Below are 21,920 nucleotides of genomic sequence, written 5' to 3'. Positions count from 1 at the left end.
CGTGCTGCGCATGCGTACGCTCTCCCGTGAAGGCGCATACCCGCAATAGCGTGCACCCGCGGGCGCACGGTATGCGTATTTACGGTAGAGTTTATGTAGTCGTAGCATGCGACTCATTCGTTACATATTTTCATAATTAATGTAGTTTGTAGATCATGGTCCCTTTGATAGTTTCTGAAAGTTTGGTTAATATAGAATGTCCATGAGCTGAGGAATCCCTCTTTGTGTTATACGAAGGGTCTAACAAGAGTCATACAGCAGTGTTTGGTACCCATCGGAAGAGTATTTAATTAGCAATATTCCGGTGTTGGTTTGGAGCGTATTAATCGCTCGTGCGAATAGTTATGAACATAAGAAGTTTATGTCCATTTCTATTATTTACTCATACTCAGGTATGCGGCGGGAAACCTAGTTCCCCACCCACCTGAGCTGTTTGAAATCGTCACAGCCCACCTGTATGAATCAACCTATGACCTTTTGTTATGATGCAGGGCCGAATTCCGACGTCCAATGGACAATGGGATTGTAGGGACTGTAGGATTGCATTGTGTGTGGAGCATAAATAGGCAGGCCGACCACATCCAGCTCTCACTCTTCAACGGTTCTCATTGCTGAAAATCGGGTGCTGGATGTCCAGGCGCATGCGATCGTTTACCCTTGTGCGTAAGTTTCTCTCCGTAATCATTGTCTTACTGTGAGCCAATTTCTCTCATCTCTCTCCATTTCTCTCTCTCTCTCTCCTTTCTCTTTTCTCTCACATCTCCCCTAGACTAGTATTGAATTGTATTAGATAGTATTGTATTTTGGTTAGGAAGTCTCTGTTATATTGTAGTGTATCATTTGTACTGTTATCCCCTTTTACAAGTATATTAGATATAATACAGTTAATAGGCTTTGGACCCTAAACCAGTATCTGTGTATTTCCTATAGTGTTAAGTGTTCACTTGAGCGTCGGTGACGCTCAAGCAGCTTTGTAGTTAGTCAGGTTACACAAGGTTGCACTTACACCCTGTACTCACATTAAGGTATTCTGTGAATTTCATTGGTATAAGGTTTAGACATAAAGGTATAGCGTTGTGAGCGTCTGCGCCGCTGGTGACCTCCTCGTGGTCTCGAGCGTAAGCTACGCCATAGCGAATCATTACTCTAGTCATAGCCAATAACGTGTCCTGTGATCACTGGGCCGTGAGCGAACGTGACGCTTGAGCGTCTCGCCTACGGCTGAGCGATCGTTACGCAACTAGCGTACCATTACGGTACTTCTTAAGTAAACAGCGTACAGTGTTCTTAGACTTCATAAAGGGTTGTTTATACGACAAGGGAATTTAACATTGTCAATTGGGGACTCGTCCTATCCTTCTCATATCTGCACTAGGTAGATCAGCAGACATTATCCCCCCAGCAAAGGGTGGGAGGTTGTCTCGCAGTGCTGACGGGATAAGCGTCTGCTTCGCTTAGATAAAGAGTGCTGAAGGAATCCGGGAACCGGAAGTAAGAACAAAACGCTTGTGTCTTTTAAAACTGTTTTATTTCTCTTCTGTCTTGCGTATACACGCACGCATACATATATATCTGCATTTCTTTTTCAATTTCGTATATCACTATTCCTGTTTGCCAATTTTTATAATTGATAGAAAGTGCTAAAAGAGATTTGCTGTTATTTCATAGTAGAGGTAATAGTTAAAATATAGACCAACACACGGCTTGTCTGGGAGATAAGGCAGTCAGTGTGGTGTGCGGTAGATGATCAGGGATCATCTACATTGATAAAGGTAGAAATTGTGTTACGGTGGATCTTTGTTTTGCGTACACGTGTCCCTAACAAAAGACTTGCGTACGCAATCCAAACGGCAGACGCACGCAGCGTACATTACGCAACGTAGCGTCTGGTTACGCCCACGTAGCTCAAGTCACGAAAAGTTGAATTAGCGCAAAGCGATAATTAGCGCAAAAGCGATAAGTAACGCACAGCGGTAAATAACGCGACGCGGTAAATAACGCAAATCTATTTTTGGAAAAATCTGAAATTTAGTTTAACAGATCCTGCTCCTAATTGGTAACACAGTTGGACTGAAGACAATTTCTGCGCAGAAATAGATATAGAAACAAAGTGTACATGTGTTGAGTGAGTGTGTTTTTATCACATAAGTTTATATAACTTAGAGGTTGAACCAAAAGGAAAGTCGGGTACTCGTCAAGGGACACACGTGTAAGTGACATATACGGTGGCTAGGGAGGCATCCCTGGTTAAATAATATTTGAGCATTAGAGTATAGCGGACCATAAGGTAACAGACCAGGAGGTCATTAACAGACGGTAACAGACCAGGAGGTCATAAGGTAACAGATAAAATAGACAAAGAGGTCCGCTATAAAGGTACAAGAGGCACAACGCCTGGGGTGTTGGTGCAGAACCCATATAGGCCACAAGCTCTTGCTGAAGGAATCGCGGCCGGAAACATCGATTCCATTGATCTTTCAGTACATGACAAGTAGTGCTTATGTACTGAACGATTGGACCGCACGTAATTGTGTGCAGTAGTTAGTAATCTGACCTAATACCATTAGAGTAAAGTGGTCACAAACGCTATTTGTACATTCTGACGTGATTTGTGTAATTTTTTATTTTTGGAAGGGAAGTTCGCTGGTCACTCAGGAACTATCTAACAACCCCAACTTTACTGGAAAGAGTAAGTGTCCTGCGGGTAACCCTCATATGTTCCAGTAAACAGAAGGTTCACAGGGGCCCTGGGTTGGGTACAGCAGCTCTGGTTACAGTGATTGCAGTACTGGCCAACGTGGGCGAGAAGTAAGTGGGGTACTTGGTAAACCGCCACCGCCGGCCTGCCCAGGACATCTTGGTTTGTTTGTAAGGGTTCGCTGAAAACCTTGATATAAAGATCCAAGGAGGAATAAGCAACACCTGCAGATTATGGGGGCCAGTTGTTCAGGTAGGGGGCGATCAACCTCGGTTCGGGTTGATTCAGAGAACCGACCCGTTGGGTCGGCAAGGTACATCATGTGTGAAAAATACGGAAGTCACACAGAATCTTTATGTGATGAATGGGAGAGAATGACTGTACAAGACAGGGACAAAGTCCCAAGAATAGGTAGCTTCAGTCCAGAAGTGTTACAAAATTTAAGGAGGAGGATATGTCTCATTGAACCAACAAAGAGACGAAGTAAACATTATGATTATGTGCAGTTAGGGCAACAGGAAGGTGAATTACAAAGAGATTCAATTGACTTTTCTGAATCTTATCTTGAGAGGAGAGACATGGCATCGGGGAGGATTATGGTTGCGGAGAAAAGCACAAGGTTGAACAATAAAAACGCTCTTAGCAACTGTAGTATAGATTATAAGAATAAGTGTAATAACTGTAACAATGATTATTGTAATACTGTTGAATGTACAACTATTAACCTATGCAAGTTGCACCCCATGTCAAACTTCCCTCAGGAATACAACCAAGAAAGTGAGCCCAGAACGATGTCAGCACCTCTTCCAGCAACCATCACAAAAGCCATCCAGGTGGATGCGACCAAATTGGTAAAGGCAATAATCAAACCCCCTAACGGAGGGTCAGGTGAGGTCGTGTCCACAGGTACGTACAATGTTTTATATCACGCACAAACAAATGTACCCCATATTGTAAGACCAAAACAAGGTGATGTGATTGAGTTTAGTCCTGTCAGGGTGATCACAGTCCCCAATGGGAAGACTGATGATCAGGGAACCATTCCCGTCAAGGACAGTGCAATGCGCCATCCCTGGTCCCGGACAGAATTGAGATCAATCAGATCTGATTACCCAGATCCTAGGAAAGATCTAACTGTATGATCAAAGATTCACAGAAGGTATATCAACTCCCTAGACAACGACATAATCATGGTATCCAAGGAATCAGGTAGGTACAGGGAAAGCGGTTGATGGTGATGAGCATCCAAGCGTTTGAAGAGGCATCAAATCAGCCAAGACCCCAGTTCACTGACACTTGGAGAAAGCCAAGGATCTGTTACCATTGTAGAAGAGAAGGGCATTATGCCAACAACTGTAATAACCCACATAAAGTTAGACCCCCTAGACCAAGAAATGAGCAAAATTACAATACACACCATTATAATCAGGGATCACATAGGCAGGAAAGGTGATTATTAGGAATGGAGGCAAGCCTGAGGTAACGGTTAATGAAGTGGGAGGTCATTCACTGAAGACACAGGAATGACCAGGTGAAAAGTTGTAAATGTATTTGTGAAAAATGTTTTTTTTTTTCTCTCTCTCTCTATCCCCATCTCTGACGAGTATTGGTAAGAATTCACACATTGCATATCCACTTGGTCCTTGCAGAAGTCTACCAAACCCCAGCATGACCTATCCGCCACAATGTATTTCTGGCCAGATACAGACAGTGGAATATGGAGGTGCTGGTGGGGAGGGACTGCTCAAGGAGACCATTAGACACATAGATATGACAGCCTAATAAGTCTGACAATGATTTTCTAATGCTAACAATGTTTTCGTAAAGTTTGACAATGTTTAAAAATGCTTTGTTTCTCTTTTCTTATTGATGGTTATTGTCGAGTTATGTAATGTATATATGCACATGAATTGTTCTCTATCTCTCTCTTCCCACTCATGTTTCCATGGTTTAAAGATGGTATGTCACCCCTCAGTTGGACCAATGGTAATGCCAGATTTTTGCTCCTTACAGAAAGATCGTCGGTTGGGAATGAACATTGCATCACCAGAATGTTCGTTTGGAAGACTGAGAGACAGCACCTTTGAGAAGACAGCAGAACAAGAAGAACAACAAGACGAGAGAACTTATTATCGTAACAAGTTCTCTCCCCCCCCTCAAACTGTTTTCTTATACCCCCTTTACAAATTTCTTCTTTTCTCCTCCTGTAAGATGGACTTGCCCCAAGAGACTGTGATATGGATTTTCCTGTTGACCATGATGTTGACCAGAGCAGTCTGTTTCGGTGAGAGTACCAGCGAGGTCGAGAAAGGATCCAGAAAGGTCCTGATGACTGAGACGGAGGTGTAAATTTCCAAGATCAACCAAACCAACAAGCAAAGGCGAGTATCAGAAAACGATCCGATAGAAGAAATTGTGATGGATTGTTAACTGAAGAAAACTGTATCTGTAGGCCCTGTGACAATTTGATTGAAGATGGATGCATAAAGAAATGCCAATCCAGTTCTAATAACCATAGGGACCGGCATCCATTAAGTGACTATCACTCCTTAGTGGGTAGCGTGTTAAATGAGACAAAATTTTTGGGTATGTTCTCAAGTACCTCAAGGGCATAGCAAATCAGGGCTAGTACCATTTCCTTTAACGGTAGGGGAGGTACTTGAGCTAAGTGGTGGAAGACCGGTGGACCGGAGATTTAACATCTCCAGCCCTCCTAGTTTGAAGCTCCACCAATACCATGTGGATAGGTCCCTCTTATGTTTTAATATCTCCAATCCCCGTAAGCCGGGAAATTGGGAAGTGTCATGGAGCAACCTTACCATGACCTTCTCACACAGAGCAGATAGAATGCCTACAGATACAGAGCTTGTACGCCACATAGCCAGTAGAGGAAAATCTTTCCGGTATCGATATACCTTAGGAAATAGGATTACTAGAGTTGGAGAGGTATCACCAGGATACTGTGCACATATCGTACAAACTGATACGTGCATTAAGCAGATGGAAGAATTAGGGTCAGGAGATTTCACCTGGAAGGTCTGTAACATGGTCATGTCCTTCTCCGTCCCATATGTTCTCCCCGATGACGCATATTTCATATGCGGGAGAAAGGCGTACAAGTGGCTTGCCCCAAACTCTGAAGGATTGTGTTATATTGGAAAAGTATTGCCTGAAGTGATGACTGTTACACATGACAAAATTAAGGACATACACCGTGGTGCCCAAGCTCCTTATACTCACACTCATTACGAGCACCGAGTTAAAAGACAACTGTCAGAAAGGTTAGAGCATCCGGCCTCCGATCTTATCCATGAATCCACCGGGATTCAGGTTTTGGTAGCGTTAGATTTCACTCGCACCGCTCGAGGAGTGATGAACTATAGATACATTTCCGCACTCGCCAATTTGTTAGATAATATCACTGAAATGTATGATGACACGTTTAGATACACTGGAAGAGAACATCAAGCTTACAAAACAGAACTAGTTCAGCATAGGATGGTTCTTAATTATCTTACAGCAGTAACAGGCGGATATTGTGTTACACTGGCAACACAGTACGGCATAAAGTGTTGCACTTATATCACGAATAGCACCGAGGATCCGGTAGAGGTCATAGACCAAAAGATGGATGATATTCTCCAATTGAAGTGGGAATTTCGTCGAAAACACAATCTCACCCTTGCTGCTGTAGGTAATGAGCTGACTGGTTGGGTGTCATGGTTGAACCCGCGAAATTGGTTCTCCGGTTTAGGAGACTGGGCTCAAGGAGTCATAATGGATGTTGGAAAGTTTCTACTATGTATCTTGGGTGTCATTATATCGATTGGATTGATATTTAGATGCGGGCAGGCTTTAATGAGGTGCAAACAAAGTACAAAAGTGATGAGCTTGAGGAGTGAGGAAACTGTAATTAACCTGGATTTGATTTATGACCCAATGATAGAAACCAGAATGTGATGAAAATGCGATTATACGGTCCGTTTCTTTCACCTGTTTTTCTGCTTTTCTCCAAGATACAAAGACCCCCTTGGACGAGGAAGTTGACGAGACGCTATACAGACAACAGACAAGCACCAAAGAAGGATTTTGACCACTTGAGAAATGGACACTTGATGAACTTTGCCATGGATCCCCAGTTTCCCTAGTATTTTTAAACTCACGCTAGCCCAACATTTTTTGTAAATCCGATGGCTCTGACAAAGCTATTTGCTCATGCCCAAGGAGCAATACAGCGCAAAGAAGACGACTCTCAACAGATACCGAACACAACTTCAACGACAGATGTACATTTCCCTGACATAGAATATCATTGCATTTTCCATAAGTGTTCTTTATCTTCATCTCTACAACCCTCAGGTAATGACACACATAGACGATAGGGAATACAGGCACAGATATCAGCAACCACATACCTCCCCCATTCATGTATCATCAACTAAAATGTGCATCCCCATTTTGTTACAACTGAAAGCCGAAATGAGCTCGGTAAAGTTTGACAGCCCATCCACAGACCCGTACCACGGGATAAGAAGGAATTCAAATGTATACTTCGCAATACCTCGAAGCTTGATTTACCACACGTACGGCACGATGATACATGACCCTCCAAACATGGACTCATACACACATGCTTCTGCTATCTCACTAGGTCATACCCTCTTCACACCTACTCCACTCTTCTTCCTTTCCCCACCATGGAAATCAATTAACCCCTGACTTACATTTTTCTCCTTTTTGAAATGTTTTAGAAGGTGGCAGTTATTATTGACTGCCAAAGGGTGGACTGTCAAAGTCAGAAAAATGTCTCTATGCACGTTGCCATATTTGCACCGCACACTGGTCCGTGCTGCGCATGCGTACGCTCTCCCGTGAAGGCGCATACCCGCAATAGCGTGCACCCGCGGGCGCACGGTATGCGTATTTACGGTAGAGTTTATGTAGTCGTAGCATGCGACTCATTCGTTACATATTTTCATAATTAATGTAGTTTGTAGATCATGGTCCCTTTGATAGTTTCTGAAAGTTTGGTTAATATAGAATGTCCATGAGCTGAGGAATCCCTCTTTGTGTTATACGAAGGGTCTAACAAGAGTCATACAGCAGTGTTTGGTACCCATCGGAAGAGTATTTAATTAGCAATATTCCGGTGTTGGTTTGGAGCGTATTAATCGCTCGTGCGAATAGTTATGAACATAAGAAGTTTATGTCCATTTCTATTATTTACTCATACTCAGGTATGCGGCGGGAAACCTAGTTCCCCACCCACCTGAGCTGTTTGAAATCGTCACAGCCCACCTGTATGAATCAACCTATGACCTTTTGTTATGATGCAGGGCCGAATTCCGACGTCCAATGGACAATGGGATTGTAGGGACTGTAGGATTGCATTGTGTGTGGAGCATAAATAGGCAGGCCGACCACATCCAGCTCTCACTCTTCAACGGTTCTCATTGCTGAAAATCGGGTGCTGGATGTCCAGGCGCATGCGATAGTTTACCCTTGTGCGTAAGTTTCTCTCCGTAATCATTGTCTTACTGTGAGCCAATTTCTCTCATTTCTCTCTCTCTCCTTTCTCTTTTCTCTCACATCTCCCCTAGACTAGTATTGAATTGTATTAGATAGTATTGTATTTTGGTTAGGAAGTCTCTGTTATATTGTAGTGTATCATTTGTACTGTTATCCCCTTTTACAAGTATATTAGATATAATACAGTTAATAGGCTTTGGACCCTAAACCAGTATCTGTGTATTTCCTATAGTGTTAAGTGTTCACTTGAGCGTCGGTGACGCTCAAGCAGCTTTGTAGTTAGTCAGGTTACACAAGGTTGCACTTACACCCTGTACTCACATTAAGGTATTCTGTGAATTTCATTGGTATAAGGTTTAGACATAAAGGTATAGCGTTGTGAGCGTCTGCGCCGCTGGTGACCTCCTCGTGGTCTCGAGCGTAAGCTACGCCATAGCGAATCATTACTCTAGTCATAGCCAATAACGTGTCCTGTGATCACTGGGCCGTGAGCGAACGTGACGCTTGAGCGTCTCGCCTACGGCTGAGCGATCGTTACGCAACTAGCGTACCATTACGGTACTTCTTAAGTAAACAGCGTACAGTGTTCTTAGACTTCATAAAGGGTTGTTTATACGACAAGGGAATTTAACATTGTCAACGGGATGCCATCATGTCTATTTGGGGTAGTCCCCACCGACTTGCAATGTGCGCGAAGACTTCCTGATGAGTCCCCACTCTCCCGGATGCAGATCGTGTCTGCTGAGGAAGTCTGCTTCCCAGTTGTCCACTCCCGGAATGAACACTGCTGACAGAGCGCTTACATGATTCTCCGCCCAGCGAAGAATCCTTGTGGCCTCCGCCATTGCCACTCTGCTCCTTGTGCCGCCTTGGCGGTTAACACGAGCTACTGCGGTGATGTTGTCTGACTGGATCAGAACTGGTCGATTGCGAAGTAAGATCTCAGCTTGACGTAGGGCGTTGTATATGGCCCTTAGTTCCAGGATGTTGATGTGAAGACAAGTCTCTTGACTTGACCAAAGTCCTTGGAAATTTCTTCCCTGTGTGACTGCTCCCCAACCTCGGAGGCTCGCGTCCGTGGTCACCAGGATCCAGTCCTGAATGCCGAACCTGCGGCCCTCTAGAAGGTGAGCACTGTTTAGCCACCACAGGAGAGATACTCTGGCCCTGGGGGACAGGGTGATCCTCTGATGCAATTGCAGATACGACCCGGACCACTTGTCCAATAGGTCCCATTGGAAGGTCCTTGCATGGAATCTGCCGTATGGAATGGCTTCGTATGTTGCCACCATCTTTCCCAGAACTTGAGTGCAATGATGCACTGACACTTGTTTTGGTTTCAACAAGTTCATGACTAGAGTCATGAGCTCCTGCGCTTTTTCCGTCGGAAGAAAAACCTTTTTCTGGTCTGTGTCCAGAATCATGCCCAAGAAGGGCAGACGAGTTGTAGGATTCAGCTGTGACTTTGGAATATTGAGAATCCAGCCGTGTCGCTGTAACACATTCAGTGAAAGTGACACGCTGTTCAGCAACTGCTCTCGTGATCTCGCTTTTATGAGGAGATCGTCCAAGTACGGGATAATTGCGACACTCTGCTTGCGCAGGAGCACCATCATTTCCGCCATTACCTTGGAGAAAATTCTCGGGTCCGTGGAAAGCCCAAACGGCAACGTCTGAAATTGGTAATGACAATCCTGTACCGCAAATCTCAGGTACGCCTGATGAGGATATATGGGGACATGCAGGTATGCGTCCTTTATGTCCAGAGATACAAAAAAATCTCCCCCTTCTAGGCTGGCGATGACCGCCCTGAGCTATTCCATCTTTAACTTGAACCGTTTTAAGTAAAGGTTCAGGGATTTTAAATTCAAAATGGGTCTGACCGAACCGTCCGGTTTCAGAACCACAAACAGAGTTGAGTAGTACCCCTGCCCTCTTTGAAGCAGGGGAACCTCTACCACCACTTGTTGCAGACACAATTTGTGATTTGCCTGTAAAACTATCTCCCTTTCCAGGGGTTGTTTCGGTAGGGCCGATTTGAGAAACCGGCGAGGAGGCACTTCTTCAAATTCTAGCTTGTAACCCTGGGAAACAATTTCTATTGCCCATGGATCCACCTGTGAGTGGACCCAGACGTGGCTGAACAGTCGAAGACGTGCCCCCACAGGAGCTGACTCCCTCAGGGGAGCCCCAGCGTCATGCGGTGGATTTAGCAGAGGCCGGGGAGGACTTCTGTTCCTGGGAACTAGCTGTGGTATGCAGCTTTTTCCCTCTGCCCTTACCTCTGGCAAGAAAGGACGATCCACGTGCTCTCTTGCTTTTATTGGGACGAAAGGACTGCATTTGATAATGAGGCGCTTTCTTAGGTTGTTCGGGAATATATGGCAAAAAATTTGATTTACCTGCCGTAGCGACGAGATCCGAGAGGCACTCTCCGAACAATTCCTCACCCTTGTAAGGCAACAACTCCATATGCCTCTTGGAGTCGGCATCACCTGTCCACTGCAAGGTCCATAAGCCACGCCTAGCAGAAATAGACATAGCGTTTATTCTGGAACCCAGTAAATTAATGTCTCTTTGAGCATCTCTCATATATAGGACAGCATCTTTTATATGCCCTAGGGTCATTAAAATGGTATCCTTATCAAGAGTCTCAATATCTGCTGATAAGGAATCGGTCCATGCTGCTACAGCACTACAAACCCAGGCCGACGCAATAGCCGGTCTGAGTAACGTACCAGAATGTGTGTAAATGGACTTCAAGGTAACCTCCTGCTTGCGGTCAGCAGGATCCCTGAGGGTAGCTGTATCTTGGGATGGAAGCGCTATCTTTTTTGATAAGCGTGTTAAAGCTTTGTCCACCCTAGGGGAGGATTCCCACCGTATTCTGTCCTGTGACGGGAAAGGATACGCTACAAGAATCCTTTTGGGAATCTGCAGTTTTTTTTGTCTGGAGTTTCCCGCGCTTTTTCGCATAAATCGTTCAGCTCATGTGAGGAAGGAAAGGTGACCTCTGGTTTCTTTCCCTTAAACATGTGTACCCTCGTGTCAGAGACAGGGGGTTCCTCAGTGATATGCAAAACATCTTTAATAGCGATAATCATATATCGAATACATTTTGCCACCCTTGGCTGCAATTTTGCATCTTCGTAGTCGACACTGGAGTCTGAGTCCGTGTCGGTATCTGTGTCAGCTATTTGGGATAGTGGGCGCTTCTGAGACCGCGAAGGTCCAGGCGACATTGGGACAGGCATGGGTTGACTCCCTGACTGTAACCCAGCTTCAGCTTTGTCTAATCTTTTGTGCAGTAAATTAACATTTGCACTCAAAACATTCCACATATCCATCCAGTCAGGCGTCGGCACTGCTGACGGAGACCTAGCATTCATACACTCCCCCTCCTCCTTAGATGAGCCTTCAATCTCAGACATGTCGACACACGCGTACCGACACACCGCACACACACAGGGAAGCCCCCCCCCCCCCGCCCTGCACCCTGACAGTGACCGGAGTGTGTGGGTGAATGGGAGCAATGGCGCACAGCTGCAGTGCTGTGCGTTACCTCCGTGAAGAATCTGAAGTCTTCTGCCGCCTGTGTGATCTTTTACTCACATACTCACCCGGCTTCTTTCTTCCGGCTCTGCGAGGAGGACGGCGGCGCGGCTCTGGGACGGACGGCGAGGGTGAGACCTGCGTACCGATCCCTCTGGAGCTAATGATGTCCAGTAGCCTAAGAAACAGAGCCCTGAAACTCAGAGAAGTAGGTCTGTTTCTCTCTCCTCAGTCCCTCGATGCAGGGAGTCTGTTGCCAGCAGGCTCCCTGAACAAAAAAACCTAACAAAAATGCTTTCTAACAGGAAACTCAGGAGAGCTCCTGAAATGCACCCAGCTCCTCTGGGCACCGTATCAAACTGAGGTCTGGAGGAGGGGCATAGAGGGAGGAGCCAGTGCACACCCAGAGTCAAAGTCTTTCTTAAAGTGCCCATGTCTCCTGCTGAGCCCGTCTAGCCCCATGGTCCTTACGGAGTCCCCAGCATCCTCTAGGACGTTAGAGAAAAAAAAAAATATATAATAATAATTATATATATATATATATATATATATATATATATATATATATATATATATATATACATACATATATACATATACACATACACCATACAGGGAGGTAGGTGTGTGTGTGTGTGTGTGTGTGTGTGTGTGTGTGTGTGTGTGTGTGTGTGTGTATGCAGCATACAGGGAGGTAGGTGTGCGTGTGTGTATACAGCATACAGGGAGGTAGGTGTGCGTGTGTATACAGCATACAGGGAGGTAGGTGTGCGTGTGTGTGTATATACAGCATACAGGGAGGTGTGTGTGTGTGTGTGTGTGTGTGTGTGTGTGTGTGTGTGAGTATATACAGCATACAGGGAGGTAGGTGTGTGTATACAGTGAGTGAGGTCGTGTGTATACAGTGAGGTAGGTAGTTGTGTGTACACAGTATACAGTGAGTGAGGTAGGTGTGTGTATACAGGGTGGTAGGTGTGTATAGAGCATACAGTTAGTGAGGTAGGTGTGTATACAGTGAGGTAAGTGTGTATAGCGCATACAGTGAGTGAAGTAGGTGTGTGTATACAGTAGGTAGGTACAGTATACAGTGAGTGAGGTAGGTGTGTGTATACAGGGAGGTATGTGTGTATAGAGCATACAGTGAGTGAGGTAGGTGTGTGTATATAGTAGGTAGGTACAGTATACAGTGAGTGAGATAGGTGTGTGTATACAGGGAGGTATGTGTGTATAGAGCATACAGTGAGTGAGGTAGGTGTGTGTATACAGTAGGTAGGTACAGTATACAGTGAGTGAGATAGGTGTGTGTATACAGGGAGGTATGTGTGTATACATTATACAGTGAGTGAGGTAGGCGTGTATACAGGGAGGTGTGTAAAGAGCATACAGTGAGTGAGGTAGGTGTGTGTATTTAATATACAGTGAGGTAGGTACAGTATACAGTATTGAGGTAGATGTGTATACGGTGAGGTAGGTACAGTATACAGTAGTGAGGTAGGTGTGTATACAGTGAGGTAGGTACAGTATACAGTAGTGAGGTAGGTACAGTATCAGTGAGGGAGGTACAGTATACAGCATACAGTAGTGAGGTAGGTACAGTATACAGTGAAGTAGGTACAGTATACAGCATACAGTAGTGAGGTAGGTACAGTATACAGTGAAGTAGGTACAGTATACAGAATACAGTAGTGAGGTAGGTACAGTATACAGTGAAGTAGGTACAGTATACAGCATACAGTAGTGAGGTACTGTAGATACAGTGCGGTAGGTACACTATACAGTGAGGTAGGTACAGTATACAGTAGTGAGGTAGGTGTGTATACAGTGAGATAGGTACAGTATACAGCATACAGTAGTAAGGTAGGTACAGTATACAGTGAAGTAGGTACAGTATACAGCATACAGTAGTGAGGTAGGTACAGTATCAGTGAAGTAGGTACAGTATACAGCATACAGTAGTGAGGTAGGTACAGTATCAGTGAGGGAGGTACAGTATACAGCATACAGTAGTGAGGTAGGTACAGTATACAGTGAAGTAGGTACAGTATACAGCATACAGTAGTGAGGTACTGTAGATACAGTGCGGTAGGTACACTATACAGTGAGGTAGGTACAGTATACAGTAGTGAGGTAGGTGTGTATACAGTGAAATAGGTACAGTATACAACATACAGTAGTGAGGTAGGTACAGTATACAGCGAAGTAGGTACAGTAGACAGCATACAGTAGTGAGGTAGGTGTGTATACAGTGAGGTAGGTACAGTACACAGCATACAGTAGTGAGGTAGGTACAGTATACAGTGAGGTAGGTACAGTATAAAGCATACAGTAGTGAGGTAGGTGTGTATACAGTGAGGTAGGTACAGTATACAGTAATGAGGTAGGGACAGTATACAGTAGTGAGGTAGGGACAGTATACAGTAGTGAGGTAGGGACAGTATACAGTAGAGTGGTAGGTGTGTATACAGTGAGGCAGGTACAGCATACAGTAGTGAGGTACAGTATAAAGCATACAGTTGTGAGGTAGGTGTGTATACAGTGAGGTAGGTACAGTATACAGTAATGAGGTAGGTGTGTATAGTGAGGTAGGGACAGTATACAGTAGTGAGGTAGGGACAGTATGCAGTAGTGAGGTAGGGACAGTATATAGCAGTGAGGTAGCTGTGTGTATACAGTGAGGTAGGTACAGTATACAGTAGTGAGGTAGGTACAGTATACAGTGCGGTAGGTACAGTATACAGTAGTGAAGTAGGTGTGTATACAGTGAGGTAGGTGTGTATACAGTATACAGGGAGGGAAGTACAGTAGACAGCATACAGTAGTGAGGTAGGTGTATGTATACAGGGAGGGAGGTACAGTGTACAGCATACAGTAGTGAGGAAGGTACAGTATACAGCATACAGTAGTGAGGTAGGTGTGTATACAGTGAGGTAGGTACAGTATACAGCATACAGTAGTGAGGTAGGTGTGTATACAGCAGTGAGGTAGGTGTGTACACAGTATACAGTGAGGTAGGTACAGTATACAGTAGTGAGGTAGGTGTGCATACAGTATACAGCAAGGTAGGTGTGTGTATACAGCAGTGAGGTAGGTGTGTATACAGTATACAGGGAGGTAGGTACAGTATACAGTAGTGAGGTAAGTGTGTATACAGTGAGGTAGGTACAGTATACAGTAGTGAGGTAGGTACAGTATACAGGGAGGTAGGTACAGTATACAGCATACAGTAGTGAGGTAGGTGTGTATACAGTGAGGTAGGTGTGTGTATACAGCAGTGAGGTAGGTGTGTACACAGTATACAGTGAGGTAGGTACAGTATACAGTAGTGAGGTAGGTGTGCATACAGTATACCAGGCTTTTTCAACCAGTGTGCCGTGGCACACTAGTGTGCCGCGGCCAGTTGCAAGGTGTGCCGCGGAGCCAGAGCAGCTTCCTGCACCTTCAGAGTGAACTGTTGGCCCAGGCTCTTCTTAGAGGGTCAGTCGTGCTCTGGCCGTGACCTATGCCTTGAAGACGCGGGGGTGTGAGATCATAGGTCACGGCCGCCGCATCTCACCACTCAGCCAGCCCACCCGCCTGCAATATGCATCTTCCAGTTTCTGCCTGCATACACCGCTTTCCTTGCCCACCCACATCCACGCCTGCCCGCCCGCCCGCTGCTCAGTATTCGCAGCACTCCACTATGAACAACCCCCGCCACTAAGGGACAGGGAGGAGGACAGCTGACCGGTAGGGGCTAATATTTGTTTTTGTTTTTTTCTCCTGTGGGGAACAATAGGATTTATGTGGGGAGAATATGGATGTATGGGGGAAACAATGTGAATAATTCATGTGGGGAGCAATAGGATTTATGTAGGGAACAATAGGATTTATGTGGGGAACAATGTGTTCTGTGTAGGCCAATGTACAGTATGTGTGGATTTTTTTTTACTATGAGGGCCAATGTGTGTTTTTTATTCTGTGGGGAACTGACGGTGTGCCTTGGCAATTTTAAAATATTGTTCGGTGTGCCGCAAGTAAAAAAAGGTTGAAAATCACTGCAGTATACAGTAAGGTAGGTGTGTGTATACAGCAGTGAGGTAGGTGTGTATACAGGGAGGTAGGTACAGTATACAGTAGTGAGGTAGGTGTGTATACAGTGAGGTAGGTGTGTATACAGTGAGGTAGGTACAGTATACAGTAGTGAGGTAGGTGTGTATACAGTATACAGGGAGGTAGGTACAGTATACAGCATACAGTAGTGAGGTAGGTGTGTGTATACAGCAGTGAGGTAGGTGTGTATACAGTATACAGTGAGGTGTGTGTGTATACAGTATACAGTAGTGAGGTAGGTGTGTATACAGCAGTGAGGTAGGTGTGTATACAGTATACAGTAGTGAGGTAGGTGTGTATACAGTGAGGTAGGCGTGTGTATACAGTATGCAGTGAGGTGTGTGTATACAGTATACAGTGAGGTAGATGTGTGTATACAGTATACAGTAGTGAGGTAGGTGTGTGTATACAGCAGTGAGGTAGGTGTGTATACAGTATACAGCAGTGAGGTAGGTGTGTGTATACAGTATACAGTGAGTTGTGCGTATACAGTAGTGAGGTAGGTGTGTGTATACAGTAGTGAGGTAGGTGTGTGTATACAGCATACAGTAGTGAGGTAGGTGTGAGTGTATACAGTGAGGTAGGTGTGTATACAGCAGTGAGGTAGGTGTGTGTATACAGTATAAAGTAGTGAGGTAGGTGTGTATACAGTGAGGTAGGCGTGTGTATACAGTATGCAGTGAGGTGTGTGTATACAGTATACAGTGAGGTAGATGTGTGTATACAGTATACAGTAGTGAGGTAGGTGTGTGTATACAGCAGTGAGGTAGGTGTGTATACAGTATACAGCAGTGAGGTAGGTGTGTGTATACAGTATACAGTGAGTTGTGCGTATACAGTAGTGAGGTAGGTGTGTGTATACAGTAGTGAGGTAGGTGTGTGTATACAGCATACAGTAGTGAGGTAGGTGTGAGTGTATACAGTGAGGTAGATGTGTATACAGCAGTGAGGTAGGTGTGTGTATACAGTATAAAGTAGTGAGGTAGGTGTGTATACAGTGAGGTAGGCGTGTGTATACAGTATGCAGTGAGGTGTGTGTATACAGTATACAGTGAGGTAGATGTGTGTATACAGTATACAGTAGTGAGGTAGGTGTGTGTATACAGCAGTGAGGTAGGTGTGTATACAGTATACAGCAGTGAGGTAGGTGTGTGTATACAGTATACAGTGAGTTGTGCGTATACAGTAGTGAGGTAGGTGTGTGTATACAGTAGTGAGGTAGGTGTGTGTATACAGCATACAGTAGTGAGGTAGGTGTGTGTATACAGCACACAGTAGTGAGGTAGGTGTGTGTATACCGTGAGGTAGGTGTGTATACAGCAGTGAGGTAGGTGTGTGTATACAGTATACAGTGAGTTGTGTGTATACAGTAGTGAGGTAGGTGTGTGTATACAGTATACTGTAGTGAGGTAGGTGTGTGTATACAGCATACAGTAGTGAGGTAGGTGTGTGTATACAGTGAGGTAGGTGTGTATACAGCAGTGAGGTAGATGTGTGTATACAGTATACAGTGAGGTGTGTGTGTATACAGTATACAGTAGTGAGGTAGGTGTGTGTATACAGTAGTGAGGTGTGTATACAGTAAGTGTATATACAGTAAGTGAGGTAGGTACAGTATACCTTAGTGAGGTAGGTGTGTGTATACAGTATACAGTAGTGAGGTAGGTGTGTGTATACAGTATACAGTAGTGAGGTAGGTGTGTGTATACAGTAGTGAGGTAGGTGTGTATACAGTAAGTGTATGTACAGTAAGTGAGGTAGGTGTGTGTATACAGCAGTGAGGTAGGTGTGTATACAGTAAGTGTATATACAGTAAGTGAGGTAGGTACAGTATACAGTGAGGTAGGTGTGTATACAGCAGTGAGGTAGGTGTGTATACAGTATACAGCAGTGAGGTAGGTGTGTATACAGTATACAGCAGTGAGGTAGGTGTGTATACAGTATACAGTAGTGAGGTAGGTACAGCATACAGTAGTGAGGTAGGTACAGTATACAGTAGTGAGGTAGGTGTGTGTGTATACAGTAGTGAGGTAGGTACAGTATACAGCATACAGTAGTGAGGTAGGTACAGTATACAGTATACAGTAGTGAGGTAGGTACAGTATACAGTATACAGTAGTGAGGTAGGTACAGTATACAGTATACAGTAGTGAGGTAGGTACAGTAGTGAGGTAGGTACAGTATACAGTAGTGAGGTAGGTACAGTATACAGCAGTGAGGTAGGTACAGTATACAGTATACAGCAGTGAGGTAGGTGTGTGTATACAGTATACAGTAGTGAGGTAGGTACAGTATACAGTAGTGAGGTAGGTGTGTATACAGCAGTGAGGTAGGTACAGTATACAGCAGTGAGGTAGGTACAGTATACAGCAGTGAGGTAGGTACAGTATACAGCAGTAAGGTAGGTGAGAGGAGGGTGTAGATACACACCAGAGGTGGTGGAAGGTGTGCCCGCAGTGGATGGCCGCCACATCCCGGTGGTTATCGAAGTAGTCGGAGCAGATGGTGCAGTATGCGCGGATCGGCATAGCGGCCGCCCGCTCCCGGCCTGACGGTTCGTATTTCCCTCACTCAGCAACAGCGGCCTCCGCGAGGCGCTCCCATTGGCTGACACGCCGCCGACGTCTTACGTCATAACGCATGGGGCGGAGCGTATGCCCGGCGGGAAGATGGGTCTGGTGACGTGCTGGGAGTCAGCGGCCCCGCCCCCTCCTGTGTGTGACTGACTAACATCATCCACCATACAGTGAGCGCTGCCGCTGCCTCACGTCATCAGTGTCGCCATATATCCTCCTATTATATCATTTCTCAACGAGGCTGAAGTTAGCTTCTTATTCGGCCAGCTTCTTATTCACTTCTTATTCAAGCTCTAGCTTCTTATTCACTTCTTATTCGAACTGCAGCTTCTTATTCAGATCATTCAGTTTTGCAAGGGTTAATGAGTCTTGGGTAACAAATCTGACACCTGAAATCAACAGAGGGTGGTCACTTACATATGACGCAGTTGTATTTTGCCTGGCCCAACGCTGTTTTGGGCATGAAATACACTGGCAAAGTGGGCACACACACCATATTTTACCATTTTGAATAAATAGCTGTAGTTTTTCAAGGGTTAACCAGTCTTGGGCCACAAATCTGACACCTGAAATCAACAGAGGGTGGTCACTTACATATGACTGCAATAATGAATAAGTAGCTGGGGAGGGTCAGTCAAGCCAGATGACCTCTCCTTAAAGCAACAGTCTAAGTTATCAACATTCACTATATATATATTTAACATACTATCCCTTTAAACAAGGAAACTCATGAATTACACAGGTTCTGTGGCTGCTGACTTCAAGCCTGCATTTCACTTTGTTTTAATCAGCCACAGAACCTGTGCAATCTATGAGTTTCACAATGTATTTATTTTTCTGTAGCGGGGTACACTGCAGTGACGTGCGGTGGGGTGAGGCAGGTGAGGATGAGCCTTTCTGGTGCAGTTTTATTGTTTGTAATAATTTCTGCATTGTACCTGTGACTGTGTGTGCCAATAGCTGCTGTGTGGTTCTTATTCCATGTATCTCGCCCTATATTCTGTACCCTGAGGGGGCTATGTAAGTCAGGATCATAAATATATATATATATATATATATATATATATATATATAGAAAGAGAGAGAGTTTCACAGGAAATACTACATCGGTATCTTTTTCTGTCTATTTCAGTCATAATATACTGCTTAACACTCCACAGGGGGTTTATGTCAGGTAGTGCGTCTGGCTATGTTGTACTGTTACGCCCTAAGTCTACGTTTCTATATTATGTCTGCATCACAGGGTGAGAGATCCATGGCGAATCCTGCGTCATGCAGTGCTGACGCCGAGGATTTATCTAAGGAAAATATTCCAGCTGAGGGTCGAAGTACCGGAGGCTATGTACCCCTCAGTCAGCCTGTAGCACTGGTGGCTTACCAAGAACCACCTTGGACTGCCTTTTCTAATGTGCTGACTATGCTAATAACGAGACTTACGCCCCCTGTGGGACCTCCTGTGCCATTACAGCCACATATTGTCCCTGCAGTTAATCCGCCTTGGGCAGATATACTGTCAACTCATGTACAGCAATTAAATCGGTCTCTGGTTAAACAAAAACCTAACCCTCGCCCCCCCTAAGACCAAAGGGTAATCTAAGCGGACAATTACCTCCTCACAATCCACGCATGTTACGGATACTTCATCACATGAAGATGGCGTATACACTGACCCCACAGACACTGATGCAGATGCTTCTGATGGGTAATCTATTTCACAGGTGGATGTTCTTGACCTCCTTGAGGCTATCAGGCTGATTCTTTTGATGATGAATCTGCACCTCAAGATACGTCTAAGAAACCTGATAAGTTCAAACGTCAGAAGGTCACTAAATTAATTTTGCACCATTCTGACCATTTAGTTGACATACGTCAGGAATCCTGGGAGTCTCCAGGAAAGAAATTTGCCCTCTCTAAGAAAATGCTAGCTCATTATCCCCTCGGTGCAGAGTTAAGTATGAATTGGGAAACTCTGCCACCAGTGGACTTGCATGTCTGGTCTGTGGATCCAGACTCTAAAAAGACCTTGGAGGTTATCCCTTTTAAGGGAGACATCCTTTTTGGGGAAGATTTGAACAAAATTGTTGCTGACTTAGCGTCTGCTACAACTGCATGTATGACGTGTACTAATTCTTCCGCTCCGAAGGCTAAAAGTACCACTTTTCATTCCTTTCTACCTCCAAGTAAAGCAAAGGGTCAGGCGTACTGAAAACAGGCTTACACTTCCAAAACCTCGAAGCCCAAACCTAAACGTTCCTGGGTGGCCCGTCAGCCTGCTTCTAAACCAGAAAAGCCTGCTGCATGATGGGGTGGGCCTCCCCTTGGGGGATCCCAGGGTGGGAGGCCGACTTCTAAGGTTCGCACAGGTATGATTACAGACCACTTCAAATGACTGGGTAAGGGAAGTCGTCACTCACGGATACGCTATCTCTTTCAAGAAATGTCCCCCTTGCCAGTTTTGCTTGACAAACATCCCCTCAGACCCGGTAAAAGCAAAAACTCTCCATTTGGTGGTACAATCCCTTCTGGACACAGGAGTGATAGTAACGGTGCCTCTGGCTCAGAGAGGCAGGGGGTACTATTCAACGTTGTTCCTAGTTCCGAAACCGAATGAATCCTCCCGACCTATTCTAAACCTCAATTCTTTGAACAATTTTGTGAAGGTTTCCAAGTTCCGTATGGAAACCCTTCACTCTATTGTTCTGGCTTTGGAGCCCATGGACTATATGGTATCTATGGACACACAGGAAACTTACCTACATATACCTATTGCCATATCGCATCAACAAAACCTGCGGTTTGCTATTGGCAACCTACATTATCAATTCCAGGCCTTACCTTTTTGCCTGACCACGGCTCCACAAATCTTCAACAAGGTCATGGCAGTTATGACTGCCCTACTCCGCTGTTAGGGTATCAGGATCCCAACAGGTCTGGACGATTTGTTTATCCTGGGAAACTCCCCAGAGGTTCTCCTCCGCCATCTGGAACTGACGGTCCAATTTCTGCAAGCCCACGGGTGGCTCATCAACTGGAAGAAATCCTCCCTGGTCCCTGCTCAAAGCATGGTGCACCTGGGGGCATTGTTGGACACACTCAACCAACGGTTGTTCTTGTCTCAGGAGAAGGTCCTGAAGCGTCAGGACAGTATAAAATACTTCCTTTCTCGCCCACGAGTGTTGATACACTCGGCGATGCAAGTACTAGGCCTCATGGTGTTGGCTTTGGACATGTTGGAGTATGCTCAGTTTCACTCTCGCCCTCTGCAGAAGCTAATCCTTGCCAAGTGGGACTGCCTGCCTCACAGGATCAGATCTCGCATGATATCCTTGACTCCAGAGGTTCGTCTGTCACTGACCTGGTGGCTACAGGACCAACAATTGAGCAGGGGTCGTCCCTTCTGGATCTCCAACTGGGTCCTTCTGACGACGGATGCCAGTCTGCGGGGTTGGGGTGCAGTGTTGGAACTACATTCTCTT

General features: G+C 45.1%; 1 protein-coding gene across 3 annotated transcripts in view; it reads right to left on the bottom strand.

The window, feature by feature from the left end:
* Positions 1 to 18,521, bottom strand: part of TRAIP (TRAF interacting protein) — a 129,337-nt gene extending 110,816 nt beyond the window's left edge. For 2 of the 3 annotated variants that reach the window (XM_063941422.1, XM_063941423.1), the window contains exon 1: positions 18,299 to 18,521. In XM_063941422.1, coding sequence (XP_063797492.1) covers positions 18,299 to 18,396 — 98 coding nt within the window. In that variant the 5' untranslated portion in view covers positions 18,397 to 18,521. The remainder of the gene's footprint in view (positions 1 to 18,298) is intronic. The other variant, XM_063941421.1, reaches the window with a different exon arrangement.
* Between the last annotated feature and the right edge of the window lie 3,399 nt (positions 18,522 to 21,920).

The sequence above is a fragment of the Pseudophryne corroboree genome, chromosome 9 (genome assembly GCF_028390025.1).
Source record: "Pseudophryne corroboree isolate aPseCor3 chromosome 9, aPseCor3.hap2, whole genome shotgun sequence".
Lineage (NCBI taxonomy): Eukaryota > Metazoa > Chordata > Amphibia > Anura > Myobatrachidae > Pseudophryne > Pseudophryne corroboree.
This window is presented reverse-complemented; position numbering and strand designations above follow the sequence as displayed.